Source organism: Durio zibethinus, chromosome 2 (genome assembly GCF_047325235.1).
Source record: "Durio zibethinus cultivar Kanyao isolate XHJ-2024 chromosome 2, ASM4732523v1, whole genome shotgun sequence".
Lineage (NCBI taxonomy): Eukaryota > Viridiplantae > Streptophyta > Magnoliopsida > Malvales > Malvaceae > Durio > Durio zibethinus.
Window position 1 is genome coordinate 893,856 of NC_143163.1, and position 20,910 is coordinate 914,765.

Sequence of the window (20,910 nt, forward strand, 5' to 3'; positions counted from 1 at the left end):
ATTTTTTTTATTTTATTAAATTTATATATAATTATTATTAAAATTTTAAATCATATTATTTTTTTATTTTTTATTCATATTGTATTCATATTATGTTATCGTGTTATATTTTAGATTATTAAATTTAAATTTATATTATTATTTTTAAAACATAATATTAAATAAATTTAAATTTAAATATCAATATTTATAAAATTTTTTTATTTTTCTTTGAAAAAAAATCAAAAGATAATGCTTTGCATTTTATCCATATTAAAAAAAAAAAAACCACTAAAGTCCTACTTTAATGGCAGATGCCTAGAAGCCAATTGCCCAATTGCTTGGAATGTTCCTTGCTTTCACAGTTACATTTGCCAATTACAAATTGACTCTACTTTTGACAAAACTTTCTTTCTTTTTTCTTCGCTTTTCTACCACACTGGCCGTTGCAAATTTATATTTTCCTTTCAACTTCCAAACATGTTCGTGAACTTGACATGTCTCAAACAAACTGCGAAGTCCAAACTAAAATAACTGATGCCTGTCTTAGAACTAAGCATCTCAACTCCTCTCAATCGTCCACGTCACCATCGACCCTCCCTTCCCCACTTTTAACGGACCAGATGTACCAAATCCGACCCCTTCAATCATAGAATAATTAGTTAATTATAATCAGTAAGAGAAAAAGAAAAAAGTATGACAGACCAAAGAAAAGACAAGCAGAAGCACAAGCTCCCCCACTGAATCTCACACCCTTTCTCTTTTAACTGAATTTTTTTCTTTTCTTTTTTTTTTGTCTTAGATCGCTTTCAATGGATTCAGCTATTTCAGTTGTTTTGATTTCTGTTTTTGAGAGCTAATTTAATCGAAGATTTCTAAAATAGAAAAAAAAAAATGCGAAGCAACGGTGGCTCTGGAGAATCAACTTCAATTCAACCGCCGCGAAACCCTAGCCCGAAAAAAGCGGAGAGGCCACCGGTACTGAAGAAGTTCAAAACTATATCAACGGATGATCCGCGTCCCACCCCGCACTTTCCGGGCCCACTTTTCCCGGCCGTCCGTCGTGTCACCAGTCTTCCCCCGTCGTCCGATCGCCGCTCCTCCATTGACACCGATGCGTCCACCGTCAAACACAGTAGTGGAAACAATGTTACTACTACTGGTAATCTTAACATTGACGTAAATAGCTTATCGGATAGGGATTGGATGTATCCTTCGTTTCTTGGGCCGCATGTGGCAAGGAATCGGGAAGTGACTGTTAAGGCGGCGCCCAAGTCACCAAGTCGAGGAGGTGGGGAGCGATTAGTGGATGGGGTACAGGGTAAGGTGGTGGATGAGAAGCAGCAGATTAACACTCCTACAAACAAGGAGGAAGTGAAAATTGTGGAGAGTCAAGTTTCGACGACGACGGTGACTGAGTCGAGTTCGGTGAGTTCGTCGAGTGCGAAGAGGATTCGAGGGATGAAATTGAAGCGTTATTTCATCTTTTGTCTGGTATCGAAAAATAAACATTTTCTTATTATTGGTCTGAGATATTATGGTTCTAATTTTTTTCGTTATTATTATTATTATTATTGCAGATTATTTTCAGTTGCATATTTCCTGTAAGTCATGTAATTCACCTGCGAAATAAAGTTGCGAGATTAGAGGTACGCGCATTTATATAATTAGTAGTTTTGTAGATAAGAATTTCTGATGTTTTTCTATAACATTATGCTCTTTGGTTTAGAACTTTGATTTGGGTAATTGTTTATCAAATATTGTAATTAGTGAAATCTGCTTGCAGGAAGAGAATATTAACCTTCGTAGATGGTGTAGTGAAACCGATGTTGTTGGTAACAATGGCAATGAAATTTTGCAGCCTGAAGATGATAGTTCATTAAAATTTTTTGGTAAAGCTGACAGTAGAACTGTTGCATTATATACCGTGGTGTTCACACTCATCATGCCTTTTGTGTTGTACAAATATCTTGATTATCTTCCACAAATAAAGAATATCTCCAAAAGGACAAGGCCTAACAAGGAGGAGGTTCCGTTGAAGAAGAGAGTTGCATATATGGTGGATGTTTGTTTCTCTGTATATCCTTATGCAAAGCTGCTTGCACTCCTTTTTGCAACAATTTTTCTTATAGGATTTGGTGGCTTGGCATTGTATGCGGTCAGTGATGGCAGCCTTGCTGAAGCTCTTTGGCTTTCATGGGCTTTTGTGGCTGACTCTGGAAATCATGCTGATAGTGTTGGAACTGGTCCCAGGATTGTTTCTGTCTCTATAAGTTCAGGAGGCATGCTGATATTTGCAATGATGCTTGGGCTTGTTTCAGATGCCATCTCAGAAAAGGTTGATTCACTCCGAAAGGGGAAGAGTGAAGTCATTGAAAAGAACCATATTCTAATTCTTGGATGGAGCGACAAATTGGTAATTCTCTTGACAAACTGATTGAAAAGAACCATATACTATTTTTTTTTTTAACAAACTGATTGATTACATAGAATTTTCCTAGACAGTCTTGAAGTGATACTAAATCAGATGGCTGAAGTCAATGGTTTCAAGATAGAAAGCCTAGGGTTTAAGAAATTATCTTCTTCATTGTAGGGTTCACTTTTGAAGCAATTAGCAATAGCAAACAAAAGTGTCGGTGGTGGAGTGGTTGTTGTACTTGCAGAAAGAGACAAGGAGGAAATGGAGATGGATATAGCAAAGCTGGAATTTGACTTCATGGGAACATCTGTCATATGCAGGAGTGGGAGTCCTCTGATACTGGCTGATTTAAAAAAGGTAATTTGACATCTTTATCATTTAGTTCTGTTGTTTTCCAATCTTATATTGAGAGCTTAAATCAGTTAAGGATTAAATGGATGCCAGATTAACCCTGGAGAACATTCAGTGGGTTGTCGCCTTTATTTGTATATTTTGATCTTTTCATTTTCTCCCTTGTTTTTGCTTATTATGCAACTGCATCTGGATTGATGTTGTTTTCAATTACAGGTCTCAGTATCAAAAGCGCGTGCCATCATTGTACTGGCATCTGATGAAAATGCGGATCAGGTTGCTCAAACTTTCTGTTTCATCATGTTTCTCTAGTTCTGTTATTTGTTGGGAAACATTAATCATTCTGTATTCTTGTTACCAGAGTGATGCACGTGCTTTGAGGGTTGTGCTCAGTCTAACTGGAGTAAAAGAGGGTTTGAGGGGTCATGTTGTCGTGGAGATGAGTGACATTGACAACGAGCCCCTGGTGAAGCTTGTTGGAGGAGATCTCATAGAAACTGTTGTTGCGCATGATGTGATTGGGCGCTTGATGATACAGTGTGCCCTGCAACCTGGCTTGGCACAGGTTATTTAATTATTGAGATTGCACTTTTAAATTATAGGAAGTACACTGAGGTCATCGACCTTCTCTTCTTATTTATTGAAGTATGTCTATAGTAACTATAAATGAAATTCTGCACATTTTGTTTCTTGTGGTTACGGTCTTCTGCACTCTTTTTAGTTTGACTCTTGGTTGGATTCAATGATTAGACTATTTTCCAAGTTTTGTTCCAAATTGCTTTTCTCAGAACCTCAATTTGCAATATTTTTGGTCTTGCCCTTTTATCACTTTAGACTCTAGTAGCATGACTCCTAATCTTGTACTTATGAAACTTATCATATGAATCCATTCTTTTTTGTTTTTCTCACCTTTTTAATTCAGTCTTTATCTAAGTTGTTGTAACGTTTCTAATCTTACATCAGAAAAATGTGTAGATAAGAAATAATATATATGTAGAGACTTAATTTCAAATTTATAACACATCTTTTGTGAGATAAAACCATGAGATTTTTGGATCAAAACGGATAATACCTCGTAGATTGAGTGCGGGTCTCCACAAATGGTATTACAGCGGTCACCAGTCGGCAGTCAAGCCATGGGAGTCATTAAGTACTACACGGTGATCTGGTGCGATCTTGGTCTTGATGGTATTACAGCGATCATCAGTCGACAGTCATGGGAGTCATTAAGTGTTACACAGTGGTCTAGTGTGATCTTGGTCCTGTGGATGGACTCGACTTGATAGAGACGTCAAGCGATGGTATTACAGCGGTCATCAGTCGTCAGCCATGGGAATCACTAAGTGCTACACGATGGTCTGGTGTGATCTTGGTCTTGATGGTATTATAGCGATCATCAGTCGACAGTCATGGGAGTCACTAAGTGCTACACGGTGGTCTGGTGTGATTTTGATCCTATGGATGGACTCGACTTGACAGGGACGTCAAGCATGGTATTACAGCGGTCATCAGTCGGCAGCCATGGGAGTCACTAAGTGCTACACGGTGGTCTGGTGTGATCTTGGTCCTGTGGATGGACTCGGCTTGATAGCCATGGGAGTCACTAAGTGCTACACGGTGATCTGATGTGATCTTGGTCCTGTAGATGGACTCGGCTTGACAGGGACGTCAATCATTAAAGGTGGAGAGATTGTAACGCCCCCAATCCCACATTGAAAGGATGTGTGGATAAATAATGATATATATGTAGAGACTTAATCCCAAATTTGTGAGACGTCTTTTGTGAGACAAAACCGTGAAATCTTTGAGTCAAAGCGGACGATACATCGTAGGTTAAATACGGATCTTCACAATTGTGGTTGCTACTGATCCACCTCAACATTAATCACCAGGCTATTCTCATTTTTTAGATTGTTTGCTTAACTGTCAACGACTTCTTTTTAGAAGAAAAGATTGTTTCTTAGTCCTACTTTTCTGTCAAAATTGTGCACATATTACAATTTTTTAGCTCTCCATTTCTAATCCTTTTGCCCTCTTATTTTCTATTTCCCATTTCTATTTAATTAATATGAATTTATGGTTTATTTGCCTTGTCTTTGTTTAGATTTTTATAACCTTTGAATTGATAGCATATCTTCATAATTCTAAGCAAACACTTACCCTTAGATTTTTTATCAATTGAAAATGCTTTTTCTTTAATTTGATTTTTAATTTTTGTATTGTCAGATATGGGAGGATATATTGGGGTTTGAGAATGATGAGTTTTACATCAAAAGGTGGCCTCAATTGGATGGTATGCGATTTGAAGATGTGCTCATTTCATTTCCTGATGCAGTTCCTTGTGGAGTCAAAGTTGCTGCAGATAATGGGAAAATAATCCTAAATCCAGGTGACAATTATGTACTAAAAGAAGGGGATGAAGTCCTTGTTATAGCTGAGGATGATGACACTTACGCTCCTGGTCGCCTTCCAGAGGTAATCTTTCCTTTCTTTATCACTGTAGCTGGAAATGGATGCATGTATGTGGGCAGGATTCCTGAAAGCTGAAGCATTAGCAGCTAGAGAAGTTTCAAAGCTAAAATTTTTACTGATTTTCTAAAACCTTGTTCCAAATTATATCTAGTTAATAACAGCCATATCTAAGCAGCATTGAATGATAGTAATGCTTGTGTTTTCTCTTTAATCCTTTCAATTCTTTTTTACTAGAAGTTTAGAACATTGGTCCTTCAGGTGTCATTTCTTGTTTGACATACTGCATGCAGGTGCGTAGAGTTGATTTCCCACAAGTACCTGAACTTCCAAAATATCCAGAGAAGATACTATTCTGTGGCTGGCGGCGTGATATTGATGATATGATTATGGTATTGCGCTAGCTGATTGTTCAGAATTTTATACTATTACTTTTCATTACCCCATTTGTAAGGATGCATTAGAAGACAAGCATGCTTATATTATCTACACAAAAAGACACCGAGGGAATTGAACACTTATGCAACAGAAAAGTGATAAAAACAATTAAGAGATTGGGGTTTCTACTTTCTAGATACCCTGTTTCAGTCTCATCCTGCTTGATATATGGATCCATGTTTACTTTTTCAGGTTCTGGAGGCATTTCTGGCCCCAGGTTCAGAACTGTGGATGTTTAATGAGGTTCCAGAAAAAGAAAGAGAGAGGAAACTGATTGATGGTGGACTTAATATTTCAAGTTTAGAAAACATAAGACTTGTTCACCGTGAGGGAAACGCCGTTATTAGAAGGCATTTAGAAAGCCTTCCTTTGGAGACTTTTGATTCTGTAAGTTGTTATTTCCTCCCCCTTTCAAGTTAGCCTAACTCCAAAGGACCTTAAATTTCTTTTACCTCACTCCAGCATTCATTGTTGTTTTTTTTAGTTTATTGTTTTAGTTCCTCACTCCAATTGTAAATTAACTGATTACTAACTCTAAAGGACAGATTTTAATTCTTGCAGATGAGTCACTGGAGGACTCTGTAGTGCATTCAGACTCAAGATCTCTTGCTACCCTTCTCCTTATCCGAGACATACAGGTAAGTGCTATACTGTCCTTCAGCTTATGCAAACAAATTAGGTTACCAAAATCCTTGTTACTGATTTCTTACTTTTTAATCTTTCCTGTTTGGGCAGTTTGTTTGCGTGAGTAGTATAAACTAGTTTCCATTTAGTATGAGATGCCATACTATATAAACCAACATCTTCCAACTTTATCGCCAATAGAAACAGGTCCATAGGAACCACTGCACTGATCTCAAATGCTAACACGAACAGACTACCAAAATAGCGAAAACTAAAGAGCAAGAAATTAGTAATGAAGGGTTTTGTTAACCGTCTTTAACAATTAACATCAGGTTCGTTCTGAGTTGAAAATTTTCTGACCATGACTAGTACTGTTGCTTCCTTTGTGGATTGCAGTCAAAACGTCTACCTCATAAAGATACAAAGTCAACTTCTTTACGGCTTGCTGGGTTCTCTCACAGTTCTTGGATCCGTGAAATGCAGCAAGCTTCAGATAAATCAATAATCATTAGTGAAATTCTGGACTCTAGGACAAGGAACCTGGTTTCAGTCTCCAGAATCAGTGATTATGTACTATCAAATGAGCTTGTAAGCATGGCACTGGCAATGGTGGCTGAAGACAAGCAAATAAATCGTGTTCTCGAGGAACTGTTTGCAGAGGAGGTAGCTCTTACACCCGAACCTTTTTTCTAAGGAAGAATGTTTACACAGAAAATCAATATTGTTGTTGCTTTCAAAATGAGAGCCACAAAATCTTTGTTAAATTGCTATCTTCTTTCTTTCTGCAGGGGAATGAGATGTGTATCAAACCCGCAGAGTTCTATTTATTTGACCAGGAAGAGCTATGCTTTTATGATATAATGATTAGGGGTCGCGAAAGACGAGAAATTGTTATTGGCTATCGCCTTGCACATTCGGAGCGTGCAATTATCAACCCTCCAAGAAAGTCAGAACCAAGAAAATGGTCTCTTGACGATGTTTTTGTTGTCATCTCATCAGGTTCTTGAATATAACGGATAGATATTTCCCTCTGCCATTGTCCTATAACTATTATCCTCCTCAATCCTACCATCCTATTCACATTCCCATTTTTAATTCCAACTAGAGTTGTACTGAAGATATCTTCATGACAGAGTTGGTAAAAGCCTTAACGTTGGGCTTTTAACCCGGCGATATTGTTGTGCCACTGTACAAGATTGTTGTTAAGAAAATGAGTTGAATTTTCTTCAAAGGTGATGCAGATGAATCCATTGATAACTCTCGGAGCACTAGGATTTCTTTCATTTTGATACAGGACAATGCATTGTTTTTCAAGACAAAATCACAGAGAAGAATTCACACATAATATTGATGAAATACAACCAATGCAAGACAAAATCATCACCGTTGAGTAAACTCACAACCACGTTTTACTCAAATTAAAGTCTTTGTCACGTTCTACGCAACAGTCCATGTGATATTATAACATATTTCCTCCAAAAATCGCCATCAATCTTTGATATCTGTTTATATGTCAAATTGATATGTCCAACAAGTCAATGACCAGGTACTCCATCAACAGAGCCGCTACTCCTGAACATGCTGTCTCCCTGCTTCGCTTCCCTGTAGTTTTCAGTACATGTTAAACAATCAGCTTCTCTAGGCATTTTCAAGAATAAAATAAAGTAAATTAATGTATAAAAAAACCCACCATATAAAGAAGAAACGGCATTTTTCCAGCCAGAATTGGGTGGCTTGAGAGGGCAAGAGGAAACTGGAAGAACAGGAAGGTTTTGACAGTTGCAAATCTCAACCATATAGCCATCGGGGTCATGGAAGAACAACTGATCTACTTTAACCCCACCCTCTTCCACCACTGCTGTCACATACTCGATATTCATGTCTTCAAGTTTTCGCATCACCAGCTTCATATCAGAGCATTGGAATGAAATATGGTTGTCTTTTGGATTGATTTTTTCTTTTTTTGTTGGAACACTGTCTGATTCTAGCAAGTGGATGCCAATTCCATAGTTGAACAACCTGAATCAATACCCATTTTTCAGTTTTCAATTTTAGTCAGTGTATGGTCGATCTACTCAAAGAACTATTCATATAGTTTTAAGTTAAATTCGCCATCTGAAGACACAGACAGCAAATCCAAGTAGCTAAAGTTAAAACCAGAATTTAGATTAGTTTGAGATAGTAGGCATACCAAGCTCCTTCAAAGTTGAAAGAAGAAGGTCGTTTGATGAGAACAAATCCCAACACTTCCTCATAAAACCTCACAGATTTGCGTACTGATTTGCAGACAAAAGAGACATGGTTCAAAGATAATAAAGGCAGTTTTGTTGGTGAGGATGAAACTGAAGACAACCATTGCACCTCTTCTATTTCTCCACTATTTCCCATACTTCTTCTTCCTCTCTTTCTTTCTCTTCTCTCAACAGCTTCTCACTTGAAATGTTTCAATTAAACTATGCAAAGTATATTTGCCAAATGAGTTCTATGATAAGCCTTTTTATAAATGTTATGAGAGAAAAAGCAAAGCCAACTGTATAATAAAAATATATATATATAAGTATATAATGAATATATAAACACTTGATTTTTTTTTTCTTTTTTCCTTTTTCTTTTTCATTTTGGTTTTATCCACAAAAACTATTTTTTCTACTGTATCATGTAAAGCACATGATTTGCATTTCATTTCATTTCTTTTTTAGTACATTTAACTACTGCAACCATTTTTGTCGGTGAAATTAAGGGCTAGTGACCACATGTTTTGACATTCTTTTAGTATTTGCTCCTTGTTCTTCACCAAAAATCAACAAATTTGTTCAAACTTTTCTTAAATTATGAAAAAGAATTTTCCCAATCTTAATAAAATATACTTTAAGAAAATGAGTCTAATTTGTTGGGGAGGCTTTAGCTCATTGCATGAAATTGTCCAACTTTTTTGACCTGGCAAAGATTTATATATACATGTTGTTCATCATATCTTCCATTGAAGTCCTATACAACTATTTTGCACTTCAAAAATTAAGATGAGTTTGCTTTGGAGTATAAACTTATCTCAATTTGAAAGATTGAAATCTTTTCAAAGAAATATGAGTGAATTGTGAACCATTTGAAATAAATATTAAATTTATGAATTATATAAATTATTATCATGAATTTATTTTAAGCGTTTATAAACACTTGTTAAAATAAATTAAATTTAAAAAATAATGTATTAATTGCAAAATACTTACTATAAATTTCATCTTTAAATATAAAGCAAAAACGAGAGGTTGGCATGTTTAGCTGATCATCAATATCATTTTTTTAGTAGACTGAGGACCCAGTATTCAGACCAACTGTGCATTCGTTGGCTTGATTGAATCTTATATGCATATTTCTGTATTATTGGATTTATTAAAAGATAATCCATTTAAGATACAGAGTACTGCACCGATAAGATTGTTGGACCTCCCTGTTGTGTCAGGTCACATCAACTTATGTCTTTTGCCTTGTTCCATCCACGTTATATCAGTTTTCATCTTATTATTTGTAATAAAATTTTTATTAGGTAATTTAAAAATGAAAATTTTCAATTCACAATCCTCAATTTCACATCCCTTTTGTAAACATTCAATTAAAATGATAGTAATTTCAATAAGCTAATATTTGCATCTTTATTATAATATGTGTGAAATCAATTTGGATTATCTTGAATTTATAAATAAAACACTTCCACAAAATCTAACTAAAAATCTGATATTTTTTTAAAGATTTTTCAGAATAAAAAAAATAATATTATATACTCAAAAGGCCAGATGTGAAGCACGTGGTGGGACATCCAATTGGTTGGACATAGCTGATAAGTCTGATGAGATATCCTTTACGATTGGCAACCAAATGATACGAGAAGAAGACATGAGAGGTTAGTGGGTAGGTGAAGCATGTTTCTTTATCAATTCAACTTTACATTTTTGTTAAAAAAAATTTAAATTAAATGTAAAAATATATAATTTTTAAAATATTTGGAAAAATATTAAAAACTCATATAAATTATGGAGATATCCAAAATCCTATATTTTTAAAAAATGATAAGAGAAGGGAAGCCAATTTCTTTCATATTTGTGTTGATAAGGAGAGCTGACTCACTACGCCAAAACATACCTCATAGGTACATCAAGTAGTACCTCACATGATAACAGTAATTTTGAAATATGGGGGACCGCATAATCAGATATTATGCTTGTACAGATCGATACAATTAAGAATGGTGGGCTTACTTCCTTTTTGAATAAATAAATAAAAGTAAAATCATTTTCTATCATCCATATATCTTTACAGCTAGGGATGGATGTACGTAGTGGCTATGAGGCAGCTGCCCCCACTGACTCCTAAAATTTTTTAAATTTATTAAAAAAATCTCAAAAATTTGAAAAATTTAAAATTTTATTCCCACTAAAAATATTTTTATTAAATTTACCCTGATAAATTAAGGTTCATATAAAAAAATATTTTATTATTTATTTAGTAATTGAACATTAATATTTTGGTGTTAAATAATTTTATTATAATATATAAGTTTGTAAAAAAAAAAATTACTTTAGAGATTTTAAAATTATTAAATTTCAAATTTTTTCTCATAATTTATTTAGATTTATGTGAGATAATTTTATAAGGATAGCAAAACTTAGAGTTTATACTACTTAAATGGTTGTAACCACTTATTTAATATAAAAATATAATATATAAAATGTAAAGTAATAAAAATAAAAAAAATTATTTAGATTTATATTTTCATTTTATCTAAGAAATGAGATATTTTTATTATCCAAATTATAATGAATAAAAAATAAAATATGTTTGTTTATTTGAATTAAATGATAGAACTAAATATATTAAAAGTGAATAATATAACTAGATATGTTAATTTTTATATAATTTTATCACATAATTTATCTAATTTAAAGAATTTTATAAGTAAAATTTTATTAAATTAATATATATTTTTATATTGAAAGTTGATTTATTTAAACAATGTTTCGATTATATTTATTAAGAATCGTATAATTAATTTTAATTATATAAAAAAAATTTTATGTACAAAAAATATATTATACATTTTGATTTTATTTATAATTTTTTATGTTAATTTATATTAAAAAATTTTAAATTAGTTTAAAATATTTACCCAGTGACTATAAATCGAAGATTCGTTTCTGATCAATATCATGGTTTGGAAAAGAAGAGAGAGAGAGATTAAAGAAACCTCATGTACTTGCGCGGCACCCTTCTCGCTTCGCAATATCTTTTTTTCTTTTTAAATGAATGCGCTTCGCAATATCCTTTTTTCTTTTTAAATGAATGTAGTAAACTTTTGTTATGTGTTTACTTGGTTGCTCGTCACTGTATGATTTTTTTTTTTTATCTCAGTTTTGTTTGTTTTGTAAAAAATTATTTTTGAAAAATGATTTTTGTAATTTTAAATATTTGTTTGATATAAAATTTATTGATTAACGAAAAATAAGGATTTGATCAACAGAAAATAATGTAATTTTTCTTGAAATTAGCTTTCCCATTTCAAAAACAAAAGATAATTTCTCAAAAAAATTATTTATGAGTAAAATTATTTATCAATATATTTGAATATAATTTTACTCAAATTGAATTTTATATATGATTTTTTAAAATTTAAACTAATTTTTATTTGATCTAAATATTATTATATTAATAAATTATATTTGTATTTAATTTTAATTAAAAATTAAATATGAATATTAAAAATCTTCTAATATTTTAATTTTAAATACTTTTATCGTTCTACTCAAATAAGATTTTGAACATAATATTTTAAATTTAAATTTATCTAATTCAACTTTTAAAAAAATTTAACATATTAACATTACAAGTTTTTGATATTTCAATTTTAAATATTTTTATTTTGTATATTATTAAACATAAATATTTTTAAAATTTCAATAATAAATAATATTATATTATTATTTTAGTTTAAAATATATAATTTTATATTTTTATTTATTAAGGTATTGATATTTCTACTTTAATAATGAAAATAAATAAAAAATTTTTTGTTATGTTTTAATAATAGATAATTTTCAATATAACATATAACTATTTTAGTAGTATAAATATTTTAATAATAAATATTACTATTTTAACATTAATAACAGTATTTTTTAAAATAGTAATACTATTTTAAATATCTTAAAATACTAATATAAGGAATAATAAATAGATTTATTTTAAATATTTTAATATTAATTTACTATTTTAATTTTAAATATTATTAAATAAAATTATTATTAAATATTAATAATTTTAAAAATAAATAATTTCAATATATTTTAATAATAAATAATTTTTAATATTTTATAGTTATATTAATATTATTTGGAAAAATTAAAATTTTCAAAAAATAATTTAACAAAAAGTAATTTTTAATTAACTCATTCAACAAAATAAAATATCTTTATTTTTTACATTTGTTTAAAAAATTTAAAATAAATTTTTACAAAACAAACTGGACCTCATTTTATTTTTTATTTCACTTCAAAAACATCAAATCATTTTCTAGAGAGACAGAGAAACTGATACTTAGGGTAACATTTACTTTAACCGGCCAAAAGAAAATTAGTACTAAATGCACCTCTCCCTTTTCTCTTCATGTCCCAATTTCTATAAAAAATTTTTATAAATGAAATTATTTAATTATTCTTTTTCTTTCAAACAGATTTTTAAAAATAAATTTTTAGAAGTTTTGAATCATATCAAAATATTTTAACATAAAATTTTATAAAATTAAATACTAAATCAAATTAAAAAATAAAAAAATAAATGATTTATCTTTAATTTTATGTTTTTTTTTTTTTTTACTTTCAAATGAGTGAAAATTTCAAATATGTTTTTATCTTTAAGAATTTCAAATCGTTTGTTCTTTTTATATTTTTGTTTAATTTTATATTTAATTTCGTAAGATTTTATATTAAAAAGTTTTTATGCATTTCAAAACTTTAATGAATTTTTGAAAAATTTTAAAAATTTTTAAAAATCATTCAAACATTTATTTTCAAAAATGTTTAAAATTTTTTAAAAATTTATTCATGAAAACTTATTTAAAAGAGAAAGATTAATTAAGTATTTTTTTTATAAAAAATAATAAAAAAAAGTTGAGGTATGAAAAGAGAACGTTGGATGCCTTTGGTAACACTCAAAGAAAATCTATGTCGTACTGCCAACAAGCATTCACGCACGCCTTCTCAGTGTCATGCCCTTGTCAGTCATTCTACATATCGGTTTCTGAACGCAGCTTTATCTCTTTTTTCTCATGGCAGTCCTAAACCACAGTCGTTAATGGCAAAACCGATCGTAGAATCGCTGAAAGGGATGAGATTCGTCTCTGCTTGCCTAGCAAAGGTCACATGGCTGCCTACACTATCGATCTGCTCAAAGTAGTGGTTTAACCCCTCTGCTTAGTTCATTTCTTTCTTAATTGTTAAGAAATTCGATTTATTTTTCTTCATTAATTGATTTCCTCCAAATTTCTTTATTTTATCGTAGAAATTTTTAAACGAGAAACTGACACTAAGCAAAAAATTTCATTGGCTGCAAAAGCAAATAATGTTAATGAGAAATTATTTAAAATTTTTTTAACTTTTGTAAGTAATAAAATATGTATATAATTTTAATAATTATGTTTGAATATGTGTTACATTTTAACCATTTTTATTATACTTTTTGTTCGAAACTAATGCTTTGTTTTTTCTGCAAAAGGATTGTCAATTGTCGGCTAAGCCGGTCAATCCGACGCAGTATGTTGCACAAAAACCTCATGTTTGTGCCATCTTTCTCTCTCACAATATGCATTGTTCTTGTCACCCAGCAACGGATGCACATGGTCGCCAGAGGGGCAGCTGCCCCAGTGAGTCCTAAATTTTTTTAGGTTTATTAAAAAAAAAAATCTCAAAAGTTTTAAAAATTTAAAATTTTATCCCCACTAAAAATATTTTTATCAAATTTGTCCCACTAAATTAAGGCTCATATAAAAAAATATTTTATTGTTTATTTAGTAATTGAATATTGATCCTTTGGTGCTAAACAATTTTGTTATAATATATATTTATATATATAAATTTGTTAAAAAAATAAATTACTTTTAGAGAATTTAAATTTTTTAAATTTCAAATTTCTTATAATAATTTATTTAGATTGATGTGATATAATTTTATATAGATAATAAAACTTAAAGGTGTACTATTTTTAACCACTTATTTAATAAAAAAAAGTAACATATAAAATGTGAATTAATAAAAATTAAAAAGTTTAGATTTTTATTTTAATTTTTCTTTTTATTGTATCTAAGAAAGGAGACATTTTTATTCTCCAAATTATAATGAATAAGAAATAAAATATGTTTCTTTATTTGAATTAAATGATAAAACTAGACATATTAAAAGTGAATAATAAAATTAGATATAGGTTAATTTTTATATTAATCTTTCACATATATATTATATCTATTTTTAAAAATTTTATAAATAAAATTTTATTAAATTAATATATATGTTTCTATATTGAAAGTTGATTTATCTAAATAATATTGACTATATTTAAAAATCATATAATCAATTTTAATTATACAAAAAAAATATTTTTGTAACAAAAATTTTTTTTCGTATACATAAATTATGTTATTCATCTTAATTTTATTTATATGTTTTTATATTAATTTGTATTTCAATAAAAAATATTTAAATTAATTTATCCTCGCTAACTATAAATTTTGGATCCATCCTGCTTATCACTAGTTTCCACATTCAAGAGCATTTTCATAGAGTGTGAAACTGAAACTCGAAAAGCACAATTGCATCAAAAATTGATTTATAAATACCAAGCACATGATAACTTGACAAGTTTCAAGCTCGAAATTCTTTGCTCGAAGCAAAAAGAAAGCAACCCAAGAAGGAAGTTTCAGTACATAAGTTTCCTAGAACAGACAGCTACTCAGCGCCTGTACAGCCACAAAACTATCAGCATGTTAAGCTAATGCCTTTTGTCATTTTTACTGTTAGCAATTCTAAACTGCCAACAACTGCACATCAAATTAAACATTCTCATACAGTATTTTTTGTCAAAGTCATAAAGCAGCTTCTAAACACTATGGTCCACACATCACTTGCACAGTTGCCTTGCTCCCTCCAATCATCTCATCATCTTCTCTGTCTCACAACTACTGACATCAACTTTCAAAACTGAGATTCTGAGGAATTAAAAATCCGTCAAAGACATGCCCAATTTGAGCAGGTCAAACGCATTGATTGTCGAAGAAAGTACATGCAATCAAGCTTGCTCTAGCAGGATTCTTAAGTTCCTCATCTCGAGCTTGTGTCTCCGATATCTTATGTATCTTTATTCATACTACGTCTCTATTATCTGTGGTTTTAACGTCTCATCAGCGGAAACATCCTCAAACTCTGAATCAGAAGACTCATTTAAACCTTTGATTTCCTCCATACTCTTATCATCTTCTTTGGTAACTTCTCCATTATCAGCAGAAGGAATAACCTTTCTTTTCCTCCTAAACGCTCTTTTTCGAAACTTGTCCGCCTTATTCATAAGATGAATATATCTAAACCGCATTCCCATCAATGGATGGTTCTCCATAAAGAAATCCTTCCTATAAGCTTCCTTAAGCACGACAGTCTGTGTCCTAATCTTATTGGAAACATAAAAAATCCCAGGAAAATGCACCATCGCCTTCTTAAATCGATTCCCAAAACCCAAATACTCTCCCAAACAAAGCACATTCTTTCCTTCTGTCTTCTTCGACACCAACAACCACAACAACTCGTGAAGCACCGCCACAGTCCATTTCTCCGCCTGATCACTATTAGGCCCCAAATGGAATGCGTTCTCATAAGGTGAAATGTAAGGCAAATCTTGCCATGCGTCAACCCAATTCTTCACTTTCTTCTCTAAATCAAACCCATTGGGTAATTTCATCGAAAACCTTAACGGCAAACCTTTTTCCAGTTCCACGTCATCAGAAAATGATGCTCTCTTTTCCATTTCGGAAACCGCAAGCTCTTTCCTCCAAGAAATAAGCTCTAAAAAAAGGATTTCTTTTCCATCAAAAGGGTTTTTATATTCACAAATTTGGAAATATTCAGGATAATCAGAAAGAAGAAAAGTAACGTAATGAGGGGGAAGGCCAAGATCAAATTTGAACCTATCTATGATATCTAACGGCAGCCTACCTGCTTTAGTAAGCATTAACAGCTTAGCCAGCCTCTTCACGGCGTCGTCTCGATGAGAGGGAGAGTTATGAATAGCCAGCTCTTCTTTGTGGAGTGTCATGGCTTGAGGGGTGAGCCTAACGTGGAGTGGAAGAGAAGGAGAGGGTTGGAATTGGGAGAAAACGGAAGCGTATTTTTGGAAAAGTTTGGAGGTAGAGGTGGGGAGATTGAAGTGGTTTTTGAGAGGGGAGAGAGAGGAAAGGGGGAGGGAATTGGAGGGAGAGGAGACGATTTGGTTTTTGAGGGAAAGGATTTCTTTGAGGTTTTTCTCTCGTTCCACGGCAATGTCAAGATATGGGTCACGAACCCATTTGATCCTGGCATCCACGAAGGTGCGGGCCAGATGCAGTCGGTGAGGGACTCTGGTGCAAAACGCCATGGCTATCAATACAGGCAGGCGGCAATTGCTGTATTTTGTTTTTGAACTTTTAATAATTTATAATGGAGTCCAAAAATGGAAGTTAAATTGGGATTGGTTGGGTTAAAACTTGGGCGTGTACATCAATTTCTTAAGGGTGCAAGTTGGGTTGGGTAACCCGAGAACCAATCTAATTCAACTGGAACTGCTCGGGTTGGGTCGGGCCGACGCTTAGTACGAGCCACGTTTTCTTGTTGTTCACACGTAGGATAACAATTGCTTAGAAATTTCTATTTATAACTTGCATTAAACGAGGGAAACCAAGGAAATAATTAGAACATCAAAATCATTACTTGGAAATTTGTTCCAAACAATGATGAAATGTCATCCATGGAGGAGAGTTTACGAAGTTTCTTAGGCACTGACTTCAGTTACATTCAAAGCCCACAACCATGTGGTGATGTTGGACAGTAGCCAAGGTAATGTAATGAGAACTAAAATACCTTCGCAATGAGGATACAGAAACCGAGAAACTAATAGCCTGTAGATGCAAAGAAGACCCAATTACAGTAAGGATTAATGCTACTAATGTCCAGCGGAGCGCCTAATGAAATTCAAAAGCATCTAATTTGCACGGGTCATCTTCATTCTTGGCATTGCCGCCTTCATCTGACGAGCACGATCTTTTGCTTCTTTTTTGCGAATCGCTGCTGCACTGAGCTTTGCCTCGGCCTCCTCTAACATTTTTTTCCTCTCTGCCTTCTTTTTCTGCAAGGCTTCTTGCCTAGCATTTTGAAGTTCTTTGTACGCCTCTTGAGCAGCCTTAACTCTTGCTGCTTCAGTTTTGGATCGAGCCTGCAATAAGAGAAATAAAAATTAAGAACAATACCAAATTGGCATACATTTGAGTATTTGATGCATAAAGTAATTTCCAGCTGATCCACCTGTGAGCTGAGCTTGTACCGCCCAATTAGATCAATGTAGTATGGTACAAGAGCCACCAAGCGAGTCATGTCAGCCATGTGGTTGGCATCAGGAAGGGCAAACTTAAACAAGAGCATCTTCTTGTGTGTGCCAGGATGTTGATCTGAAAAATGCATCGAAATGAAACCCTTTCCATATTTCTCAAAAGCTTTGTCACCAAAAACCTGCAGGTTATGAATCACAATTCATTTTGCCCGTGTTAAAACAACTGGTTGAGCTGCCATGCAAATTTGGAGCAAATCTCAGCAAAACAATAAAAGGTTAATCACAATGGGCCCAAGAATGTAGCATGAACATGGAAATTCATACAAAAGAACCACAGAAAAACCTAGATATGATAGTCATATCATCTTCAGTAAACTTGAATGTAAAGATAATGGATTCATAAATCCTAATAAAATAATCATAATCATAAGCATGATGTTTGGTAACTTTGAAATCTAGATGTTCAACAGAACTGTTCACATGCTTGCACATAGCCATGGAGTTTAATAGGACCTTTGTACCATGATTTAATAAGGAGAAAAACTGTGAAGAGATAAAAGTAAGAGACTGATGACCATCAAAATATGGAAAATCCCTAAGACAAACTGTCACATTTTCCCAGCTATCCATTCCACAATCAAGAAGACTCCTGCTTTTAACCAGTAGCAAGTTCCAGAACCAAAAAGGGAGTACGAAAGACGGGGCACTACCCTCATAAGGCTAGGAAACTAACGGAGAAGAAATCCTTGATAAAGTCTGATCATGCAAACTTCTTTAATTGCAAAAATGAAATCAACAGCAAATTTAGCAACAACTTGTGTTTTTAGCCACTAATGTAGCAATGTTCTACCCATTCCATCCTACTAGCACAAATACATGTTTGAAAACTAACTAAAGTAACTGTTCATAATCAGCCCCCTCAAAATATAAAACCACATGAAAATCCTATCAGTTAGTTCTCATTTACCATTAACTATTGCACATAACCGACTTAGGGCATTAATATGTACAGAAGCCTCCCATCCACAAAAAGGAACAATAAACTAACAACTAAAAGGTTACGAATTCAACAACATGGTTAGATACTGATATTTTTCAAATCAATCCATCTTCATGAATGTTTTGAAAATAATTGATCAAAATAGGCATATAAACCTGCCAACTCAGACTAGGTGTTTATTCAAACTTACTTTAAGCTAAATGATATGCCCTTCAATATTCCCAACACTACCATAAAATCAGGTATTGTTTCACGTCAGCACTGACTTCTTGAAATGTAGCCAACTTATTTTTTTCTACACTTGCCAAAGAATAGGATATGCGTGACTAATCTGCTAGCGTACCCTGACACCTATACAAAAATTCCTACTGCACTAAAGAATGCTTAGTGAGTGAGTGCAAGAAGAGAACACAGAAAAGATTATTTCCTAAAACTGTATGCTTCAATAATGCAAGCCATATGAACCGTGCATTTAGCCCAAAGAAAACCATAAGGATCTAACAGGTGAAAAGGGTATACTCTACCACTTTCAAGTACTAAAATCCTCATCATCCTACACTGCGAAATAAAACATAACAAATCAAAACCTGTCATAAACAAGCAATAACTACAATAATGCATTAGTCCACCCCCCAAGAATCCACTTTGTTTACCAATCAACCAAACTCTCGTAATAACAAAAGAAATCCAAATCATGCAACACATCGACAGAGAAAATATTCCATTAAATCAAATTAAAATCCAGAGCCATAGGAAACAATAAAATGAACAGAAGTCGAAAGCTTGACCAACCGACCTGCTCAAGCACAGCCTCCGTAATCAAATCCCCAGCAACCTCCTTCGATTCAGAGATCACGGAGAGTTCATCCACCACCCATTTCCTTCCACTAGGATTCGCCACCAAACCAGCAAACCTCTGCAAATCTCTAACCTCCTTTTGCATCCCTTTAGCTGCCTTCTTCTTTGCCACCGCAAAAACCACCTGGTCCATCGCTTCGTCATTCATATAAACCTCAAAAGTAATCTCATCCTTACACGGCACCACCAAATTAAACAATCTCGATATCAAATCATGCCTGCTCTTCAACTCCATTGTTGCCAACAATCCCTGGCAGTATCTTCGTCCACTCCCATAGAATTTGAACACGTTTTGCCCTTCTTTTAACAGTAAGGGCGAGTCCTCCCCTTCTCCCACACCCAAAAGACTGAAATTTTTCTCAAAGATCGAACCTTTTGTTGCAAATTTGGCTGCCCATGCCAACGCAAGGTTCTCGTTTTCACGTTTACCGGTGAAGTAATTGATTAGGAAAACAAGCAAAAAAGACCCACAGATAATCTCCACCGCAAATGACTTCTTTGAAACCGTAGCGCTTTGGGGTTTCGAGGTTGTTTTTGGATCTGGGTCATTGGGAGTGGTATTTTCAGTAACTTTCGGAAGATCCGGTGGCGGTTGTTCGACGGGTAAGCCCTCAAATTCGTCCTCATCCCAGTACTCGAAAGTGGTAGTCGATGGCTTTTGAAGATCCGATTGGGAAGGAGGATCCGAAGTGGGAACAGGGTTCGAATCGGGATTGGTTTGGGTTTCAGGATCTGGGGTGGGCTGTGAGTTGGACTGAGTTACAGGAGAGGATCGGATGGAGTGGTGGTCCAAGGGTTCTTCTTCAACAGCGTCATCGTCTTCGGCGTCGAATCCTTCGAAGTGAGAATCGGCGAGGACATGAAAGAAACAGAGATGGGTGACCAAAAGAGAGAGGAGAAAAAACAAGTGGAAGAAGGAAATGGATTTGCCTCTGTTCATTTTGGAGTTGGGTTTTTTCCTTTGTTTCTGTTTCGATTTTTTCAGAGGGAAACGAGCATGATTCTGTGATTGGGGGTGGAGAGCCTACAGCCGAGTAGCGTGGACAACTATTATTTGGAAGACGGCTGAAGTGATTGAGATCGTCCGATCTTTAGCTCTCCACGTACTATAATTCACGTTGAACAATCCTAGATTATGCAATAAAATAACATGCAATAATTC

At 33.3% G+C, this 20,910-nt stretch overlaps 4 protein-coding genes across 5 annotated transcripts; 1 reads left to right on the forward strand and 3 right to left on the reverse strand.

The window, feature by feature from the left end:
• Window positions 1-675: 675 nt before the first annotated feature.
• LOC111308594 (ion channel DMI1-like) lies at window positions 676-7,511 on the forward strand. 2 transcript variants are annotated; one of them, XR_002692282.2, is made up of 12 exons: window positions 676-1,473; window positions 1,560-1,628; window positions 1,766-2,395; window positions 2,573-2,755; window positions 2,966-3,025; window positions 3,111-3,314; window positions 4,976-5,224; window positions 5,512-5,610; window positions 5,849-6,043; window positions 6,218-6,294; window positions 6,677-6,943; window positions 7,069-7,511. XR_002692282.2 is itself a non-coding variant. In XM_022907045.2 (12 exons), the coding sequence occupies exons 1-12, from the start codon at window positions 874-876 to the stop codon at window positions 7,285-7,287; spliced, it is 2,868 nt and encodes a 955-aa protein (XP_022762780.2). In that variant the 5' UTR covers window positions 676-873; the 3' UTR covers window positions 7,288-7,511. The 2 variants fall into 2 exon arrangements, 1 of the variants encoding a protein (XP_022762780.2); XM_022907045.2 differs by having other exon boundaries at window positions 6,202-6,294.
• A 116-nt stretch (window positions 7,512-7,627) lies between these two features.
• LOC111308595 (glyoxylase I 4-like) lies at window positions 7,628-8,762 on the reverse strand. The gene is made up of 3 exons (XM_022907048.2): window positions 8,472-8,762; window positions 7,971-8,299; window positions 7,628-7,882 (listed from the first exon to the last, which is right to left on the reverse strand). The coding sequence occupies exons 1-3, from the start codon at window positions 8,666-8,668 to the stop codon at window positions 7,794-7,796; spliced, it is 615 nt and encodes a 204-aa protein (XP_022762783.2). The 5' UTR covers window positions 8,669-8,762; the 3' UTR covers window positions 7,628-7,793.
• Window positions 8,763-15,131: 6,369 nt separating this feature from the next.
• Window positions 15,132-17,136, reverse strand: LOC111308166 (Ubiquitin carboxyl-terminal hydrolase family protein). The gene is made up of 2 exons (XM_022906481.2): window positions 16,525-17,136; window positions 15,132-16,374 (listed from the first exon to the last, which is right to left on the reverse strand). The coding sequence occupies exons 1-2, from the start codon at window positions 16,940-16,942 to the stop codon at window positions 15,686-15,688; spliced, it is 1,107 nt and encodes a 368-aa protein (XP_022762216.2). The 5' UTR covers window positions 16,943-17,136; the 3' UTR covers window positions 15,132-15,685.
• Window positions 17,137-17,250: 114 nt separating this feature from the next.
• On the reverse strand, window positions 17,251-20,774 carry LOC111308597 (uncharacterized protein At5g49945). Its single transcript, XM_022907049.2, has 3 exons — window positions 19,687-20,774; window positions 17,866-18,069; window positions 17,251-17,776 (listed from the first exon to the last, which is right to left on the reverse strand). The coding sequence occupies exons 1-3, from the start codon at window positions 20,686-20,688 to the stop codon at window positions 17,546-17,548; spliced, it is 1,437 nt and encodes a 478-aa protein (XP_022762784.2). The 5' UTR covers window positions 20,689-20,774; the 3' UTR covers window positions 17,251-17,545.
• Between the last annotated feature and the right edge of the window lie 136 nt (window positions 20,775-20,910).